The following is a 19,621-nucleotide window of genomic DNA, read 5'->3' as shown; positions in this document are numbered from 1 at the left end:
GCCCAGCCTGCAACACAGGGAGGTCGACCATGCATGTTGTTGGGGGAAAGGACCTGGAATATTCCTCAAGATTTCTGCAGCTATCTGGAAGATGCCTCTGCCCCAGCTTTCTTCTGTGGAGCAGCATCTGTGAGGCTCATTCCACTGTGACCTCTCCAGTGTTGTGTCCCATGGGGGCTCCTGTCCATTGATTGCTACTGAAATGAATAATCCAACGACCCAATATTCAAAGTCCAAGGAAGGCCAGGCACTGGGCAAAAAAATCCATCCATGGTGGTCTTTGTTCTCCCTAGAACTGCTAGAGAGAGGTTTAGGGTGCTGGTGGGGAGACAGCATAGCAAGAGAGACAGACTAAACATGAGCATCGGCATCTCTGAGCTGCTGGGCCCTGGGCCCTTGGTAGCTGGATTCTGGGCCTCACCTTCTGTTCTTTCTTCCCCATCAATGTCCTTCCTGAGGGTGAATCCAGGTCCTCCTCATCTCTAAGGCTGGATCAACCTTCTACTTACTCTGTAGCAGCTTCCTCCTAAGAGGACTCAAGCGTTACATTCATGCCTCTGCCCCATAGCCTCTGGGTTAAGAAATTTGTTTCTAACTAGTTCTTTTTAAAATGTAATTTATTAACATTGTGTGTGTGTGTGTGTTAAAGGGCATCTGACAAAATGGAGCTGTGTATGCCAAAGAGTGCATATGGAGGTCAGAGGACAAATTGGTAGAGTTGGTTCACTACTGTTTTACATGAGTAAAAACAGGGATTGAACCCAGATCACTGAACTTGGCAGCAAACACTTCTATCTGCTGAGCCTCTTTGCTGACCCCTCTATGTAGTTCCTGTGTGTGTATGTGTGTGTGTGTATCTATCTATCTATCTATCTATCTATCTATCTATCTATCTATCTATCTATCTATCTATCTAATCTATCTATCTATCTATCTATGTATCTATCTATTGATGTATCTATGTATGTATCTATGTATGTATCTATGTATGTATCTATGTATCTATATCTATGTATCTATCTATCTATCTATCTATCTATCTATCTATCTATCTATCTATCCTGTCAAACTCCCATCCCTTTAATAACATCAGCAACCTGGACTTGGCAGGAATGGCAGGTTGTGACCCAGTGTGGTTAAGTACACACTGTTTACCAGACCCTTTAAAAATCCCATCCCTTTCATAAAAGACTAGCTCCCAGCATGGACCCACTTCCCTCCCAGCCTTCCAGCCTGTCCTCAAGTCCATCTTCAGAGCTGACTTACCCAGGTTTCCATGCTGTCCATCTCCGTCCCTCGGAACTTCACACTTGAGTCATCACTCAGAGGAAGCTTCAGCGGAGAACAGGGGCAGGCCTGGGGAGCAGCACGTGCCTCTGGGTTCTTGAGGACAGATCCTGCCTCTTGTTAGTTAGCTGTATGATTCTGGGTGGTACTTTCCCTCCTGGTCCTCAGTATAACCTTCTACAAAGTGGGACAGTGATCCACACTGGGTGGAAATGGGCTTGGGTCGTTGGCAGGTTCCTGGGGGTCAGTGACCTACTCAGGTCCTCATGCCATCCCTGCTGGGTTAAACGGGTTCAGGCCTTTGCTCTCCTGAGGGACTGTGGCCCATGAGGTACAGTGCTCCTGACTCTGAAAACAATTTGTCTTTGGTGTGTTGCAGGGGCCAGAGGGAGTGCCGGGGCTACCGGGATTTCCAGTAAGTACTGCAGTGGCTAGCTTCCACCTGTCCTCAGGGCCTATGCTCATTCTGCTTATACTCCTGAGATGCTGTTCCTCCAGCCCTCATGACTAAGCCTTAGCTCCATCACACACACTCACAGTTTCATACTCTCCGCAGATCTGTCCTCTCCTTTGAGACCCATAGGGTTTATTTTTCCCATCTCGTAAGTAATTCTTTTCTGCCATAAGTGACAGGTTCTCCTGAGTGTATCTACTTTTATGATAAGTACAGAGGGCTGGGTCTTATGACTCTTGGGCCATCCAGCCCTGGGCTGTAGCTGGGTGACCCTAGCTTATTAAGTGACAGTCTATGCAGATAAAGTCCCTCAAGACACAGGAAGTCGGTGGTGCATGGGGACAGAGGAGAGCTACGGACTGGAAGGCTCCCAATTAACAGCCTGTGTGTGCCTTATAGGAGGGCGATGTGTTTTTGCATTAGAAGCGATCAGTTTTGTCTAGAGTTTGTGCCTGTGTAGATGGCCAGGAGTGGCCCCAGGGAGATAGCTGCACCACTTCTTTGAAACTCTGCTACTTGGAAAGGCCTGAGGCGCTGTGTCTGGGACAAGTGAAGGAAACAGATAAAAACACCCCAGGCGTGCATTCCTGATGGCCGAACTGTAGATAATCTCCTCTTGTTTTTTCATACTTTTCTGAACTTTTAATATGATGAAGCTTTTTTATATTTTTCAAAGTGAGCGTAAACTGTGAAGACGGTTTTACAATATCACATTCACTAGACATTAGAACAGCAGAGGGAGCAAGCAGAAAACAGCCTTGTGATGAGCAGGGGAAAGAGGTCTGACCTCTTAGCTGCAGCCCCCAAGGTGGCTGCTTCAAGTCCGAGGGCACATTCTGGAACATTCTAATGTGCTTTCCTCCACGAGAATGATTGTGTGCTCTGGGAGGGGCCACTGCAGGAAGTTAGGGAGGCCACATGAACAGGAGCCAGGCCGCGTGCCCCAGATGTGAGTCTTCATCTGACAGATTTGGCCCAATTGTCCTTTACTTAAAAGTATTTGAAAAAGGAAGATGAATGAAAAGTTCACTGCTAAACAATAACACTCAAATATTTTCAGGATGCTGCTGTGATGGATAGCATACCCTTCCGCCTATCTTGCTAAACAGCAATAAAGCAATAAATTGCCCTGGGGCAGTGGACACCATGAGTGGGCAAGGCACTGTCACAAATATTCCGTGTCTGCTGGAGTTGAGGATCATGAACTCTGGCTGAAGTGTAGGATTTGGCTCTGCATAGGGTGCCAGGCAGCCCACCCAGCAAGGGGTGGGGGCACAGGCTTTAGTGCAGCGGCAATAGGTCTGGTGCAAGGAGGTCAAGGGAACAGAGTCACCTCCATGGTGCAGGAGATGTAGTGTGAGTCCCAGCCAAGGTTAATAGCAGGCTAGGATGCTGGGTCCCATCTTGTGAGGTGGACGTTGACCCAGCAGGTAGAGGATGTCCAGGGCAGCTGTGGGTGAGTTGGCCCAGGGGGAAACAAGTAAAAGCCGGTCCGGATCTGCCACCTGAAGGAAACTAGCATTCAAAGGAGTTAATGCTGTCTCCGGGAGCAGGAACAGGCTCAGTTTCTCTATCAAAGAATTAAAAGGCAGGAAAGAAATGTTACTGGGAGTCTTTTGGGGTTCCAGCAGCAGATCTACCCTATACCATGGGGCTCAGGGTCTCCTCATGGGGTTCCCACTTTTATTAATAAAAGAATAAAGAACATACATAAGTGGAGGCACAAGGACTTTTAGGAAAACCTAGAGTAGGCAAGCTGTAAATCTCACAGCTGCCTGGAGGAGGAGGAGGAAGATACACATGGAGATCAACCATCTGGTGGCAGGAGACCACCCAGTGCGGACAGGGCTTTACAAAAAAAAAAAAAAAACAAGAAAGCCAAATCTTTGATTAGGGACTTTACAGGCATCCTTAGCTCTGGCCAGCATCCAAAAGAAAAGGACAGGAGAAATGGACTATCCAAGGATAGGATAGTTGACCGAGCCACCCTCACCCCAATGGCCTGGGAAGGAAAAGCACAATCATCCTAGGAATGGTTCTCTAGCCAGCTCCCTGAGATGCCCCAGTGGGGCATCCTCCACAGCAATGCAGGCTCTCCAGGCCTCCAATCCCAGGTTCGCCTTCTGCCCACAGGGTTGGTTGGGTTTTGTTTTGTTTTGTTTTGTTTTGTTTTGTTTTGTTTTGTTTTTTGCCTTTTTACAGTTAGAAAAAGATCAGAGCTAATCATGATTCCTGCCTGCTTGTTAAGAGCTTGTTCTAAGAGAGGGTCAGGGGAGAGACAGAGATAAGGACACAGAGACACAGAGACAGACAAGACGGAGAGATAGAGAGAGACAGAGACAGAGTTGTTTTTCTGTTTGAGGAAAACACTTTTAACCATAACACATTACCCTCCAATGACTCTTTGCAGGGCCCTAGAGGACCAAAAGGTGACACCGGTGTGCCTGGATTTCCAGGTCTAAAAGGAGAACAGGTAGGGGCCCAGATGGGGATGTGCTTGGAATTTGCTGACCATTTGGCCAACTGTTTCCGTCTGGAGACACAGTCCCTATAGTGCAATTTGGTGACATTTAAAAGATTCCCAATCATCACTGCTCTCTAATACCAGGATGCTTTCCTTAATTAAAATCTATTCTGTCTTATTTTTTATATGTATGAGTGTTTTGCCTGCTTGTAGCTCTGTATACCACATGCATACAGTGATTGGTTGAGGCCATAAGAGGGCATCAAATCCCTTGAAACTGATGATAAGGAAGGTTGTTAGGGGCCATGTGGGTGCTGGGACTTGAACCCCAGTCCTCTGGAAGAGCAGCCCAGTGCTCTTAACCTCTGACCCATCTCTCCAGACCATGGAAGGTTTTTTTTTTTTTTATCGTCCTGAAGAAATGCTGTGCCATTTTGCAGACACCCTCTAGCTGATGACTTCTCTGATCTCACACAGAAGGGCACTGTTGATTCTGCCCTTCCCCCATCTGGAGAATGGCTCAATGACCCCTAGAATGCTGTTCTCACATGCTGATCCTGTCCCCTGGCTATCACTTGTGCTTCCTGACAACAGACTTTTCTGGAACTCTGGGATGAGTACAGAGTCTGGACCACAAATGACAATTGCTGGCTGGAAGAATGTAAAAATCAGTGAATGAAATGAATTTCAGTACTTGGTGATTGTAAGTTGGGGCATTAGTTAGAGTAGTTAGAGTAGTTAGTAGTTAGAGTAGATGTCATGCAGGGGACTTCTGGAGAAGCTCAGAGTTCAGAGCCACCCTTTGTACCCCTACACAGCCTCTTACAATCAACTGAGTAGTTTTTCATAGCCGAGGAAGACAGGAACATCCATAAGTAGACAGCAAAGACGCTGGCTTATACTCATGCATCCCTTCTCTGTTGTGGGCTACCCATCTCTCATCTTTTGATCCCCTAAGGATCCTGGCTGTTTTTTGTACCAAGTATAATAGAAAGACAAAGACAGGAAAGCAGTGCAGATGGGCAAGGTACTCCCCACTCCAGTTTCAGAGGCTACACATGGGTGTGGCTATACCTCCCTGGGGAGTCTAGAAGGAGCATCTTTGAGAGGAGTGAGGCTTAGAAGTTTCTCTGGGTTTTCTTTCCCATGTGCCACATTGTCCCCAGGACAAGGAAAGAGGCTCCAGAGACCTAGTCTTCAACACTAAGAAATAGTAAGCTCTGTGTGTTGGGCAAAGTTTGGAAGCACAGGAGAGTGGTGATGTCTGGGTCCCTATGGTGGACTTGCAGAGAAGGGGTGGGATTGAGTTGACTCTGGCAGTTCTTGCTTCCCATGTTCCTTTTTCTATGTGGCCAAGTAGGTAGAGCTAAGACTCTAGATCCCAGAGGCTACTCCTGCTGCTGATTCTCTGACACTTTAAATGTCTGGGACAGACACTAGGTAGCTCGCCCCAGCTCTTACAGCCATTACAATTCCTGACGCTCTGCCTCTAATGCTTTTGTGCTTGCTTCTTCCTGCTGCTCAGGACTGCCTTTCCTCGCCAATGAAGTGGTAAGACTCACATGTCAGCTGTGGGCTTTGTGGGATGGAGAAAGAGAGACGTCCCTGCTCACTCTGGTGCCCTACCTGGGCACTTTCAACTGTGGGAAGCAGGTTGCCAGCCCAGTTGCCCAGGCTAGTGCTAAGGCATAGAAGGATGCTAGTTTCTCCACATGGCCTTCTTTTCTGCATGCATGTCTTTCTGGAACTCTCAGGATAATGGATGAGCCTATTGAGGACAGGATTTAAGAACAGTATCCTGCATCCTTATACCCTAGTCTCCCATCATCTCTTTCCCAGCATCTAGGATAGCTCTGCCTAACCAGTAAGCTGTTTGCACAGAGGTATGGAGAGTGGAGGACAGCTGCACATCAAGACAGATGGCTCTTGTGTTGAGAGCATATACACCATGCATATAGCTTTGTCTCTCCCAGTTTCAGCTATTTAAACAAGAGTAAGGATTCTTGGTGGGGACAAATCTCAAGACATTAGGAAAGCAAACTATCAGATTTGTCAGGAGCTAGATATCCAGGACACCCTGGAAGGACATCCTATGGCAAGAGGTAGATGACCATGCTGGGGCAGAATCCTGGGGTCTGAGGATGAGAGGATACAGATCTATCCTCGTTTAGAGCCCTTGAAGGTGCACTTGAACATAGTTAACTTGGACAACACTTGGAAGAAAGATCTCAGAAAACATTCCGCCATGCAAGAGGCTTTTGTAATCCTTTAGCAAGAAGGCTTTGTTGGAGTGGCGGGACTGGAGGGATAGACTGAAGGTCAGAAGCCATGGCAGCAGGATGGAGAGCTCTCAAGCATGACCTCTCAAACAAGGGGGCAGGAGGAGGCTGGACCTTAAAATATTCTCTGCATTGCAGGGCGAGAAGGGAGAGCCTGGCGCCATCTTGACTGGGGACATCCCTCTGGAAATGGTGAAGGGGAAAAAGGTAATTCTGTTAGCACACCCTGAGGGCATACATGTGCTTTGGCTTGCCATCTTTGGTTGTATCTTAAGCAGTGTTTTCTGAGTAACAAGTGCCTGTCTCCTGTTTTAGGGTGAACCTGGAGTTCATGGAGCACCAGGACCCATGGTAAGCTGGGTGTCTCTCCACTGGGTTAGGACAGTGGTTCAAACCTTTGCTGTGCTTTGGCTTACTTAGATTGAGTTATTCTACTAGTGAAAATATAAAAGGTAATGCAGTGACAGGTGGCAGAGCATGTGTCTATGTTTGTGGGAGGCGAGCTACAGGGACATAGACTTCTTAGTGATTGCCAGGCCTACCTAAGACTTTCAGAAACAAACAAAACAGGGATGGAGGGAAGAGAGATGGTTCAGTGGTTAAGAGCACCTGCTGTTCTTTCAGAGGACCTAGGTTCAGTTCCCAAAACTGACATGGTGAATTAGCTATCTATAACTCCAGTTGTAGGGGACCTGGCACCCTCTTCTAGCTTTGGTGGACACAAGGCATGGACATAGTACACATACATACATGCAGGCAAAACACTCTTATGTATAATAATAAATAAACAACAATAAACAACCCCCACTGGTTGACCATAGGAGCATCCCATTTCTTACATAACCCACTGTGGCTACTTCCTCCTGGACCTCTCCCCTCCAAGCAGTGACTTCAGCATCTTTTGGATCCCAAGTCATAAGAATTGTCTAGTTGGAAGTCTAAGACAGGAGAAAGTGGAAGAGACTATAAAGATCCTCACTCCTAGCATATTCCACTGGTCAGAACTCAGATTCGTGGGGAGCCTCAGGTGTGTAGTATAGCTGTGTGTCCAGGAAGCAGAGTAGAACTGGTAAGAACTGATAGATGCCACAGGGAGCCCCACAAGGAACGTCACATGGTGCTGGGTCTGCCATGTTATTGCTTTGGGGGGTGGGGCATGCCCTCCTCTTGCTTTCTGGGCCTCTTTCTGCCCATCTGTATGATAAATGGATTAGATTCATGCTAGTTAGTATCACAGGCTCTTTGACTTTGCTCTTTTAGAAATAGGTAGCACACCCGGACTTTTGAAAACTTCTGAGTTCTTTCTCCCAAGTGTGAACCCTAAACTTCTCTGTGGGGCATCCATACACACACACCCCATCTCAAATGAAGAAAGATCAGGTGTGGCTCACCGCTGAGGGTCAGGCACTGTGTGAGCTTCCTAAGGGACATCTCTTTTCAGCCTCATACCCCTCTGTTGTGATCACATGACCCCCCCCAAAGTCTATAGACAAGGAAACAGGGTTCAAAGAAGATAAGTAATGTGTAATAAAGTGGGAGACTTGAGGCCAACCTGGCATGCCCTGTATCTGGTGGGGCTCCCTCTCACATCTCCACCACTCCACTCAACTTCCAAAAGATAAGCTGCCATCTATCTATCTATCTATCTATCTATCTATCTATCTATCTATCTATGTATCTATCTATGTATCTATCTATGTATCTATCTATGTATCTATCTATGTATCTATCTATGTATCTATGTATGTATGTATGTATCTATCTATCTATCTATCTATCTATCTATCTACCTCTCTATCTATCCATCTATCTATCCATCTACCTATTGAAACACGATGGACTGTCAGAGTACACAGGGCATCTGTTTGACTGAAGCTGGACCTCAGGCCTGGGGAGAAAGGTTTGCACTTATATGAATGGCTATGTGTTCCAAGCACATCCTTCAGAAAACCTTCTGAGGCTTTTGGGTCCCTGAAGTCAGACAGAAAAGACTGAATATAGAGTACACGGGCTGAGATCAGAGGCAGATGGGAGAGTCTTGTTCCCAACTGGTTAACCACTCAGTAACCTCCAGTTCTATGGGAAATGCAAACAGTTAGTAGTGGGGCCAGCAGGAGGCTCCAGATGGCTATGGCGGGTATCCCACTGAAGGCCAGCTTGTGCACAGCTTGCCAAACACAGGCAATAAGGGCACCTTTTAATTTGCATAATGCTTCCATCTGGGCTAACTATGGCCCTAGAGACCAGTGTAGCTTACAACGACTCTTTTACAAATATGCTAAGGCTTGTTACTCAAAGCATGGTCTGTGGCTCAGCATCCCCAACGTCACCTAGGAGCTCAGGCCTACCAACTCGGACACTCTTGATCTCCATTTTTATGAGATCCAGGACACTCCATGTACAAGCATGTGCACATGGGAAATGTTCCCGAGAACTACCTACCAAGTATCCCACCCATACCTGGGAAACTCCCTCTACTTTTGTTTTTCTCTTCCTAAGAGTAATATATATCAGAGACTTTTCATGTTGTCCCTGTCTTAATGCATCTTTTAGGGCATGCTATCTATGGTAATGGTAGTAGTCAGAGGGACTTGAAGCCCTAGACATAATTATACTGCCATTCCTCAAGCTCCAGTAGACAAGATGATTCCTGCCAGGAGCTTGGATCAAGACACTGACTCAAGATATGAACCCATAAAACCATCACTGAAGTAGAGATCATGGGTCAGGGACTCTGCAGGAGGACTGAGGCACTGTGCTGAGGCTGGGCTTCAAGATGGGTGGGGGTGGGGCAGAGACTATATCCTCTGGCTGGTTCTTGGGCAAACTAGCACAGAGAGAAGCAGGGCTGATTCAGAAGAGGACATGGGGACCCTGGAATGAATCACCAATGCAAAGCTCCATGATCTGAGCCAGCCTAGTATGTGGGCACCTTGGGTGTGAGGCACGAAGCTGCTGGCTTCTTGCTATTTCCTTCATTCTGACTGAGGTGTCGGGTCCTGGGTGCGTAGCCTTCAGAAGAGTCGGGAGATCTGAAGGTCTGAGCAAATGCTTCTCGCTGAGGAGAGGCAGGAGACCAGGGACTGGGCAGGTGGGCACTCCAGGACCAGTGCTAATGTCCCTTCATCCTGTCCCTGCTGCTCTCCCTACACGATTGTGCCCAGCATCCCCGTATCTCGGGACTCTGAGTTTCTGGCATTTGTTAGCCTGGTGCTTATTTTGCTTCTAGGGACCCAAAGGACCACCAGGACACAAAGGAGAATTTGGCCTCCCAGGACGACCTGTAGGTATCAATGTTCCCCGGACTAAAGGATGGGACATGTGGTGACCAGGCTGGCCCACAGCAAGAGCTCACTAAGGTGTCTTGTGTACATCTCAGGGTCGCCCAGGACTGAATGGCCTCAAGGGTGCCAAAGGAGATCGAGGGAGCATGTTGCTTGTGAGTAGTCCAGCCACTTCCGTATCTCATGCCCTAAGGCCTCAGTGCAGATGAGATCCAGTTAGAGAGCCTACGGTACCATGAAGTTCAGTGAGTGGGGCCTGCAGAATACACGTTCAGGGGAGCTTTCTTCCTCCATCACTCCCAGAGGTCCTCACACTCGGCTCTGTCCCCCATCTCACTCTCAGGAGGGTCCTGCGCCACCTAGGTCATTCCCATGCTGAAGAGTGTCAGTCTCTCCAATGCAGACACCGGACAGAAAGGGGAAGGAAGGAGAAAGCGATCTGAGCATCCTGTGTCCTCTCTCGGTCCTGCACACAGGCTCAGGAATGCAGATCTTAACCGAGCGTTGCTCTGGGAACCAGAATCTGAGTTCCAATTTTAGTTCTCTGTAAGCTGCTGTGTGGCTTTGAGCAGGTTGTATCCCCTCTCTGGGCCTCATTATTTGTGGGTGTCGACCAGGATGAGATAGCAGTTCTACCAACTCTCTGCAATATGGCCCAGATATGGGAGTACTCTGTAAATGGGCAGGCAGATCCGAAGCAGAAGCCTCAGATTGTCTTCAGAAGCCCCTCCCTCTCAGCTTCCAGCCTAGAGTGTGTAGCAAAGGCTGCAGATGCCTCTCACATCTTCAAACTCAGTAGCAACTTTTGTTTTTTCCCTTCAGGGTCCACCTGGTCTACCTGGACCCCCAGGACCCCCTGGACTCCCTGGAGCTGTGGTTAACATCAAAGGTGTAAGTTAGGACAAGGCTGGGGGAGGCTTTCCTGAGGACTCTGCAGTGAGCACCAGATTGGCCTCAGCTGGAGCTAGGTTTCCTGATAGTTTCACCCCTCATATTCTCTTCCCACAGGCTGTTTTTCCCATACCTCCCCGGCCACACTGCAAAACACCAGTAAGTAACATGCGTGCATGTCTTCAGCAGCAGTAAGTACCAGCGCCAACTTGTAGAAACAGATCAGTCTTGCCTTGGGCACTTCCCATCTCTGTATGTCTTCTCTGGTATCTTCTATCCATATAGAGACCCTTAAAGGTCTAGAAGTTTCTAGATAATAGACCCTGGTAATGAAATATCCACACACTGGCTTATTTTAATATGGTTGGTACAGCTAGTTGTCTGTTAGTGAAACCACATTTGGCTTCACGGGCAGGAAGAGCATTAAATTGCAACATAGACTCCCTCTAAACCAAAAGAAGTGATGCCAATTCATGGCCTCTGGGCTGGGAACTTGGGGTTAAAATTTGTAGCTACTCAGTTCCATCCATCAGGATTGGGTTACTGCTCACCACACCACCCCAAGAGGCAAGCGTTATGTCTCCCCTTTATCACGGGAAGACAGCTACCCACAGAAGCTCTTTGGTTAACCCAAGGTCACGGAGCTTGGGGCAGCTGGGACCACAGCTCAGATCTCCTGGTGACCAGGAAGCAGGTGCAGGCACTGTGATCCCTTGCCCAGCCCCCCAAGGCAGTTGGCAGTACTGTCTGTAGGATTTTGCCAGTGTCATAGAGAGACATTTATTTCTGTGAGGAAACACGGGGACAGGCATGAGTCATGGATCTGTGCGTAATCATTCTCTCATTCTTTCAGTAAATATTTACTGAGCTCTCACCAGTGCCAAGGACTCTGCTGGGCCCCGGGGGGGGACACAGGAATGACCTAGACAGACGTGGTCTCTGCTTTCTGGAGTTTGCAAACGATCATTTCAAAATATTCTTTGAAGTGGGCTTACATTGATTCCTGGGGGAATGGGAATGCTGCTGGTCTCTGATGCTTCTAACTGATGCAGGCTGGCTGGCTGTGTGTTGGCCTAGGCCTATGTCCAAATCTGACCTTTGAGGCATCCAAGTGGGCAGCCCACCATCCAAGCATACTAGCCTGGAAGGCAGAGCATCGGATCCCCCCTGGGTACAGTGCTGAAGCTCCATGTAAGCCCAACAGCAGCACCAAGGGCATGTTTATACAGATAACTGTTGAGAAGCATCTGGTGTAAGTGCAGGTTCTGGAGATACTCCAAGAAAGCTGTGCATCTCTTCCTACAAGGCCAGTAGGCTGCCTAGGTCCCACCGTTTATGAGTGATGAAGGTCCCTCCTCCCAACACAGAGCCCTGCCTCATTACTACCTCCCACAAACAATCCCAACACACCAAGTATGAGACAGGACACCACAAACTTCAGACTGTTGTGGGAAGGATACTGCAGTTACATGACCTATAATGGAACCCTGTGCAATATCTACACTCAAGGCATGGTGGGGCAGTTACGGAGTTCCCAATGTCAATGCCAGACTCAAGTGTTTGGAGTAAGTTTTCTTGTTTTAATTTCCTGTTGCATACCAGGACACCATGGGATATGGAGGGACGGATGTTTCCCACCCGGCCCTCAAATTAGACATTATCAAACAGAAACATACCGGGCACTTTGCAAACACCTTCCTGTCCCAGCAGTTTAACATCATGACAGTTTACACCCCCACCACCTTGCTTAATCACTTGAAAAGGTCCCAGATCTAGGAGGAGCATCATCTGGGGTAAGATGAAGGCAGAGTGGGACCATTACCTTTAATTGTTGGCACAGAACAATCAAGAATTGCCCAAGAAGAGAGTCTGGATGAGGAAATGTCTAGATCATGTTGGCCTGGGATTATCTATATTACCTAAACCGAGACAGGAAAACGTGCCCACTATGAGTGGCACCATACCCTAGGCAAGAGACTCTAAGCTGTTTCAGAGTGGAGAAAGTGAGCTGAGCACTCACGTGCATATGTTAATTCATTGCTCTCTGTTCTTGGATTTAATGTGACTAGCTGCTTCCTGGCAATGCTACCTTGACATCATAGCAGTGACGGACTGTAACCTGGAGTTGTGAAGCAAATAAACTCTTTCTCCCATTTTGTTAGGGTTTCCTATCACAGTAACAAAAAATGACGCTAAGACAGTTGAACAGTGTTATCCAGAACTGCTGGGATTCCAGACCTCTGTCACCTAATGGAGAGTCCATAAAAGCCCCTCCAATCTATTAACAGCCCCATTGTCAGTGATTAACCTATTGATCGCTGACACTGATGCCATGACCTGTGCCTTATGCTTGCCTCTGATTACACTCAGTAGCAAAGCAGACGACTGGCCCAGCTTCAGAACTGGCTCAGAGCTGGCTTGGACACTTGGCCTCACATGTGAGCCAGTCCTAATTGATAAGAAAAGGGGCCAAGACACTCAGCAGTGGCTGCACTCGCGAACACGGTCTGAAAGCCTTGTGTTTTCCCTTTTACTGAGATTTTTGGCCAGAAATCTCCATGCTGTGTGCTTGAGGTCAGCTACATTATGGGTTTCCCAAACAAAGGCCCGAGAAGTCTGTGTTGAGCGTGCTGGGGGGTCTGGGACTCCAAAGCCAAATAGATGCCTGGCTCTGTGTCATTTCATTCTCTGCAATATGTCCCCAGGACTGTAACTGCCCAGACAAATGCTGGGGCAGGGTTTCCCGTGTCTGACTGGGTCTTTCTCTCTCCCCAGGTTGGTACTGCTCATCCTGGTGACCCAGAGCTTATCACTTTCCATGGTACATACTCTTTTCTTCACCGTTTCTCAGGGACATTCCTGACTAGTTCCTGCCACCTCACAGATGAGGTGGCAGGAGGGACTGACTGAACATGGAAGAGGGGTGGCAGCTGAGCTGTGGGACACACCTCTGCCTGGTTTCCTCATGTACCTGTGTATCCCAGGCAGCAAGAAGCACTCCCTCTGTTCATTCCTTTGCTAATCTGTTCAGTAGACAGTCGTGGATGCCTGCTTGGTGCTGTCCCATGCTGTTTCTGCCTCCTCAGTCCTTAAAATAGTTCAAGTGACAGGAACCATTAAAACTAATTATAGGACAGAAAGCATTGCTCAGCTAGTAAAGGCAAGGCCTGAGGTACTGAGTTCAATCCCCAGAACCCACATTTAAGATAATAATAACAGCAACAACAACAACAACTGGGCTTGGTGGACGACACTGGAGGAATGACACCCAAGGACATTCTCTGATCTTCACACACATTAACATACATGGGTATTGCATCTTCATTCACACACACACACACACACACACACACTCATACACACACACACTCATACACACACACACACTCATACACACACACACACTCATACACACACACACACACAGAGAGAGAGAGAGAGAGAGAGAGAGAGATATCAAAGGAGATAATCCAAGAAAGAACCATGAATGCTTAGAAGACCCTTGCCTTAGTGTATCCATGTAAGCATCTCGGGGAAGCATGTTTGAAATGCAGGACTCTAGGCCAGGCAGAGCACTATGGCAGAGCACTCCCCTAGCATGTGTGAGTTCTTAGGTTTGATCCACGGTGCTGTGAGGAGAGGGTAAGGCAAGACACGGTGACGCATCCTTGTAATCCCAGTACTCAAGAGGCTGAGGTAAGAGGATCATAAGTTCAAGGTCAGCATCTGCCCTACATCAACCCATTGGAACCTGCATGGTCCCAGCCTCCTGGTGGAACTTGTGAGAAACCTTGTTCAGTGTGCGTGTGCGTGTGCGTGTGCGTGTGCGTGTGTGTAGGTGTGAGGTGGAGAGGAATGAAAGGGGTTAGTAAGTGTTAGCATGCTCAGCCTCTCAAGAGCACACCAGAAAGGGACAGACCTGTAAGAAAGCAGTCACTCTAATCCTTTTTGACCTCCATACCTTGTCACGTAATGTGTGGCTTTTGATTGGAGAACTGAGACATCATAAACAAGGGAAAGTCTTTATCCGTAATCCCCTGCAGCTTGGCCATGTCACCTGGTCTGACAGGTAGAGGTCTCCCTAATGGTGTCTTCTGCATTTTTTTTTTGTCATTTTGGCCATCAAGTCCAGGTCATGTTCATGTTCTAACTTGGTCCTCAGACCTGCACCAAGGCCCCTTTCTCCTTGGTGCCAGGTGAACCTTAGTTTTATGGGGTTTTGTTGTCACTTGAGATAAGATCTCTCTACGTAGCTCTTGCTGGCCTGAAACTCATGTAGACCAGGGGCCTTGAATTCATAGAGATCCACCCACCTCTGCCACTTGACACCTGGGATTAGAAGCATGATTGCCTTTGGCCAATTTATAATTCATATTAGAACATATATTATGATTTATATTAGCTGGTGGCAGCAGTGGTAGGCCTTGGGTAGGAAGGGGAGCTCTGTTTGTCATCTCAGATCTTCAGTTGCTCCCTGTCCTTTGAGGCTGTCCTGGGAAAAGGGGCAGGAACAGAACTTGTTAGATGTGCTTGTCCTGGTGAGAGGTGGTATTCTATAAACATGTCTGGGTGTTACTACTGCATCTCAGAGGAACACCTATGGTTGCCCTGTTCCCTAGCTTATCCTTCACTGATGGCTGCGGCCTCAGGGGGAACCCACAGTCCTCTGCCTATGCCCTTAGTTTCAGTGGCTTCCCAGCATCAGTGGAACCAGGCCCATGTGGTTGTAGTTCCCAGTTGCTCCCTAGTGGGTTCCATCACACCTCTGGTGCTCTTGGCTCTTCTCCTACGTTGAGTAAGCCTGTGCCTACCAGCCTTATGATACTACCTGTAGTCTAGAGAACATTGGAAGATTTATTTACTACTCTTTTTAGGGGTTATGAATTTGGAGGTTCCATATCCACTTTTAGCTCCCATCCAGGGGAAAGGAAAGAGGCCTTCCCTCCCTAAACACTGCTTTCCTATAAGCCTCCGTCACATGTGTCTCTCTTGTGAGGAGTAGAAAAAAATGGCGGCGGAGAAGGCCAGCTCCTCAGACTCATTGCTGAGGCACGTGACCCACCGTGCATGTTTATTCCGTCAATCAGCTGTATGAGTGGATGATTCGGCCCCCTTAGCTGCACTGTATCATCACCCCTGGGAGGTTCATCTGCTCCTCAAGACACCAGGCTGCACAGGCCCAGGGGACATAAGACTGGAGACCTGAGTGAGATTGGGTCTGAAGACTGCATTCACAAACTGTCCCAAGGGAGTGAGAAGCCAGCCCCTGCTTGGTCACAACGGTCCCTGCTGGGCTCAGTCCTTAGTCCCTCTTCTCTGGGACAACCCTGCATTACTGAACTGAGTCAAGATCTGGAGACCTGTCTGAAGCAGGGATTATGATCCTCTCACTCTCTATCTGCTGGCCTCTTAGAGGCCTTCTGCTCTGTTGGACTTTGCTACAGGGGTTAGCTCAAAAAGCTGATTTTTCACAAACTGTTTTTCCTTGTCCTTAACTGTTGGTGTGTGTTCGGTGACAGGTGTTAAAGGAGAGAAAGGGTCATGGGGTCTTCCTGGCTCAAAAGGAGAAAAGGGGGACCAAGGAGCTCAAGGACCACCAGGTATGCCTGCCCCTGCTCCAGGCCTTGCCGAGTCAGACTAACTACCCACAATCACAGAGGGTTCTAGTGAGAATCAGTTACAGGCCTGACGCATCCAAAGCAGGACACTATGGACAGAGCAGGGGCTAGGGCAGAAGGTAGAGTACTTTCCTAGTATGCTCAGGACCCTGGCTTCCAGCCCAGAACTACAGGCTGGGGATAGGGTGGGGGCTGACTTTCTATTATTCCTATGTGAAATATGGCAGAGAATCAGGGGCTTGCCCAGGATTCTACAGTCCCTGTGTAGTGGGGCTGTGATTAGGTCTGGAGACGCTTCCAAGCCTAGTGTCAACCCTAGTAAACCAACACAGTGTCACTTTTTACTACATGAACACCATGGTTACTAACCTGGAAACTCTTTGAAATCTCTGCCATTAAGTTGGTGACTTACAAAGCATTTCTTCTACAGGCCCTCCAGTTGATCCAGCTTACCTGAGACATTTTCTCAACAGCATGAAGGTAAATGTTCGTTATTAAACATCTGGTCTATTATCCTAGTCTGTTTGCTGTTGCTGTAACTGAATACCATAGACTGGGTAACTTGGAAAGAATAATGGTTTCTCCAGCACACGGTTCTGGAAGTCTGGCAACTATACTGGTTGGGATTCTGCAGAGTCGCAAGGCTATGCAGGACTCACACAGCAAGACAGAGCAAGGATGCCAGAGGAGGGCCGACTTTTATAGCAAAGCTACTCCCTCAATTACAAGCTGCTCCTATAACCCATAAACTTCACCTCTCAGTGTCAGCAACATAAGCGTTCAGGGATGGTGTTTCCAACATCAGCACCCCCTGAGTGCTACTAAAACTATAGCAGCCTGTGCCTCAGTTTCTTGAGTTTCTCTGAGAAAGAGTTCAGGCCAGGATTACTGCAACCTTCCATGGTTTCTCTTCCAGGGGGAGAACAGAGATGCTGCATTCAGAGGGGAATCCAGCAACAACCTCTTTGTATCAGGGCCTCCCGGCCTACCAGGACACCCAGGCCTGGTTGTGAGTAGTGACTCCCTGGGGACCTTTTCCTGGATGGCTTTTCCTGTGCCCCACCCCCAACTTGAGTAGGTGCTTCTCGAGTCCAAGTCAGTGTTGTACATGCTGGAGGCCAGACTTTGGGATGAGCAGGCTCTCCTGTGTGTCACTGGTTGCTGGGAGGTTAACTCAGCCTTTAGAGTCACCCAGGCTGTGTGCAGTGAGTGAGCAGGTACCAGCCATGTACACTGTGGCAAGTTTACTCTATGACCAGAGCTGTCAATAGTGAGAAGTTATCTCAGAGGATGAACAGAAGGTTCTGGCAATGTCTTTAGAAGGACTCTTGATTCTTCTGATGTTTGACTGAAGGCCAAACCTGTAGAGTTTATCTACAGGAGATGGGAGGAAGGTCAGCAAGCCATGAGAGAAGACCAAGGTTTGTCCCACGTTTATGACCTAACTTGACTGTGGCTTGAGGCAAGTCCTCTCCACTCTGAGGATTCAGTTCTTCCTTGTGTGGAATGAGAAGGCCAGACTAGATCTCCAAGGCCCTCTGGATGCCTGGGCTTGCTAGTGTCATTGGATTCCATATCTAGGCTGATGCTTGCTGGAACTGACACCATCTGGAATTACTGGATTTTACAAACATCCTAAGAGGAGAGGTTTCTCCATAACTATGTGCTTGCCTCAACAGGGACAGAAAGGAGAGGCTGTTGTGGGGCCTCAGGGTCCCCCAGGAATTCCAGGCCTGCCTGGGCCACCTGGCTTTGGGAGACCTGGTGCTCCTGGACCACCGGGACCCCCTGGGCCACCAGGACCTCCTGCCATTCTGGGTGCAGGTTAGTACTGTGTGATGCCTCTTCCTGCTCTCTCTGCCTCCGGGCTCAGGGTGACACACCTGGGTGGCATGTCAGAGTCTCTTTGTTTGATAGAGAGCTGTATGCTGGATGAAGCCTACCATCTTTACTTCTTTAAAATGGATACAGTTCAGATATTATAACAGACATCTACTTCAAGTGTACGACCCAGTAATGTTAAAGGTGCTCACAAGTCATCTTCGGCAGCACTTGTAGTTATACTGGCTCAGTCCTGATGGCTGTGATGTGCTAGCTCACTATGGTTTTCTGGGGTTTCCTAGTGAGTAATAGCTTTAAGCATCTTTCTATGTATTCTAGAACCTTCCTGGCTGTTTTGTCAATGCCTTAAAAATCTGGCTGTCCTAGTTAGGGTTACTAGTGCTGTGATGAAACACTATGACCAAAGCAAGTTGGGGAGGAAAGGTTCATTTGGCTTACACTGCCATACTGCTGCTCTTCACTGAAGGAAGTCAGGTCAGGAACTCAAAGTGGGTCAGGATCCTGGAAGCAGGAGCTGATGCAGAGCTCATGGAGGGGTGCTATTTACTGGCTTGCTTCTCATGGCTTGTTCAGCCTGCTTTTTTATAGCACCCAAGACCACTAAGCCAGGTTTGGAATGACCCACAATGGGCTGGGCCCAGCCCTTCCACATCAATCACTAATTAAGAAAATATCCTGTGGGCTTGTGACCAGTCTGGTCTTATGGAAGTATTTTCTCAACTGAGGCTCCCTTCTCTCAGATGACTTTAACTGTCAGTTTGACATAAAACTACCCAGCACAGTGGCTAAATGACCAGTATTAATAGTCACTCTTGGTGTAGAATTCCATTCTGCCCTTGGAACTTCTAGGGTACAAATGGAAAAATGAGTTAGCCAATCATTGAACAATACCAAGTGCCAGGAAATGTACTGACCATTTTACTACAGTGCTCTGGTAATTCAGGAATACTAATAACAAGGCCTGGGGAGGTAACTCAGTCCATAAAGAGCTCCATATGCCAGCATGAGGATCCAAGATCCCCAGAACTTATGCAAAACAATCAGATGTGGCGCACACTTATAACCACGGTGCTAGAGAGGTAGAGACAGGAGGATCCCTGAGGCTCATGTCAGTCAGCTCCAGGCCATTGAAAGACCCTGTCTTAAAAACAAAAACAGGAGGCATCTGAGAGAGACTAACACCTAAGGTTGCCCTCTGGCCTGCACACACCCTGGGTATGTATACATGTGCAAACACACACACACATATACACACACAAACACACACACGTGAAGAAGACTTGTAACTTCATTTTATAGCTAATAAATGGTACAGAATCAAAGCCCAGACACCCATAGCTCCAAGGCCTATGCTTTTCTTAATGTTCACTCAGTGGACATTCCATGGTGACCAATGAAGCTGAACATCCCTAGACTCCAAAAGCTCAAAGTTTGAAGTACTCTGGTGTCCAAAGCCTGATAGGGTGCCACAGATGGAAACTCTGTCCCCTGAAACTGTTTAA

General features: G+C 48.0%; 1 protein-coding gene across 2 annotated transcripts in view; it reads left to right on the top strand.

Moving 5' to 3' along the window:
* Positions 1-19,621, top strand: part of Col15a1 (collagen type XV alpha 1 chain) — a 105,834-nt gene that overhangs the window by 74,608 nt on the left and 11,605 nt on the right. For both annotated transcript variants that reach the window (XM_034502627.2, XM_076935002.1), the window contains 13 exons: positions 1,667-1,702; positions 4,152-4,214; positions 6,623-6,691; positions 6,800-6,835; positions 9,714-9,767; positions 9,864-9,923; positions 10,591-10,659; positions 10,777-10,818; positions 13,435-13,480; positions 16,179-16,259; positions 16,708-16,757; positions 17,194-17,286; positions 17,957-18,101. In XM_034502627.2, the coding sequence (XP_034358518.2) occupies positions 1,667-1,702; positions 4,152-4,214; positions 6,623-6,691; positions 6,800-6,835; positions 9,714-9,767; positions 9,864-9,923; positions 10,591-10,659; positions 10,777-10,818; positions 13,435-13,480; positions 16,179-16,259; positions 16,708-16,757; positions 17,194-17,286; positions 17,957-18,101 (844 nt within the window). The remainder of the gene's footprint in view (positions 1-1,666; positions 1,703-4,151; positions 4,215-6,622; positions 6,692-6,799; positions 6,836-9,713; positions 9,768-9,863; positions 9,924-10,590; positions 10,660-10,776; positions 10,819-13,434; positions 13,481-16,178; positions 16,260-16,707; positions 16,758-17,193; positions 17,287-17,956; positions 18,102-19,621) is intronic.

This window comes from Arvicanthis niloticus, chromosome 5 (assembly GCF_011762505.2).
Source record: "Arvicanthis niloticus isolate mArvNil1 chromosome 5, mArvNil1.pat.X, whole genome shotgun sequence".
Taxonomy (NCBI): domain Eukaryota; kingdom Metazoa; phylum Chordata; class Mammalia; order Rodentia; family Muridae; genus Arvicanthis; species Arvicanthis niloticus.
This window is presented reverse-complemented; position numbering and strand designations above follow the sequence as displayed.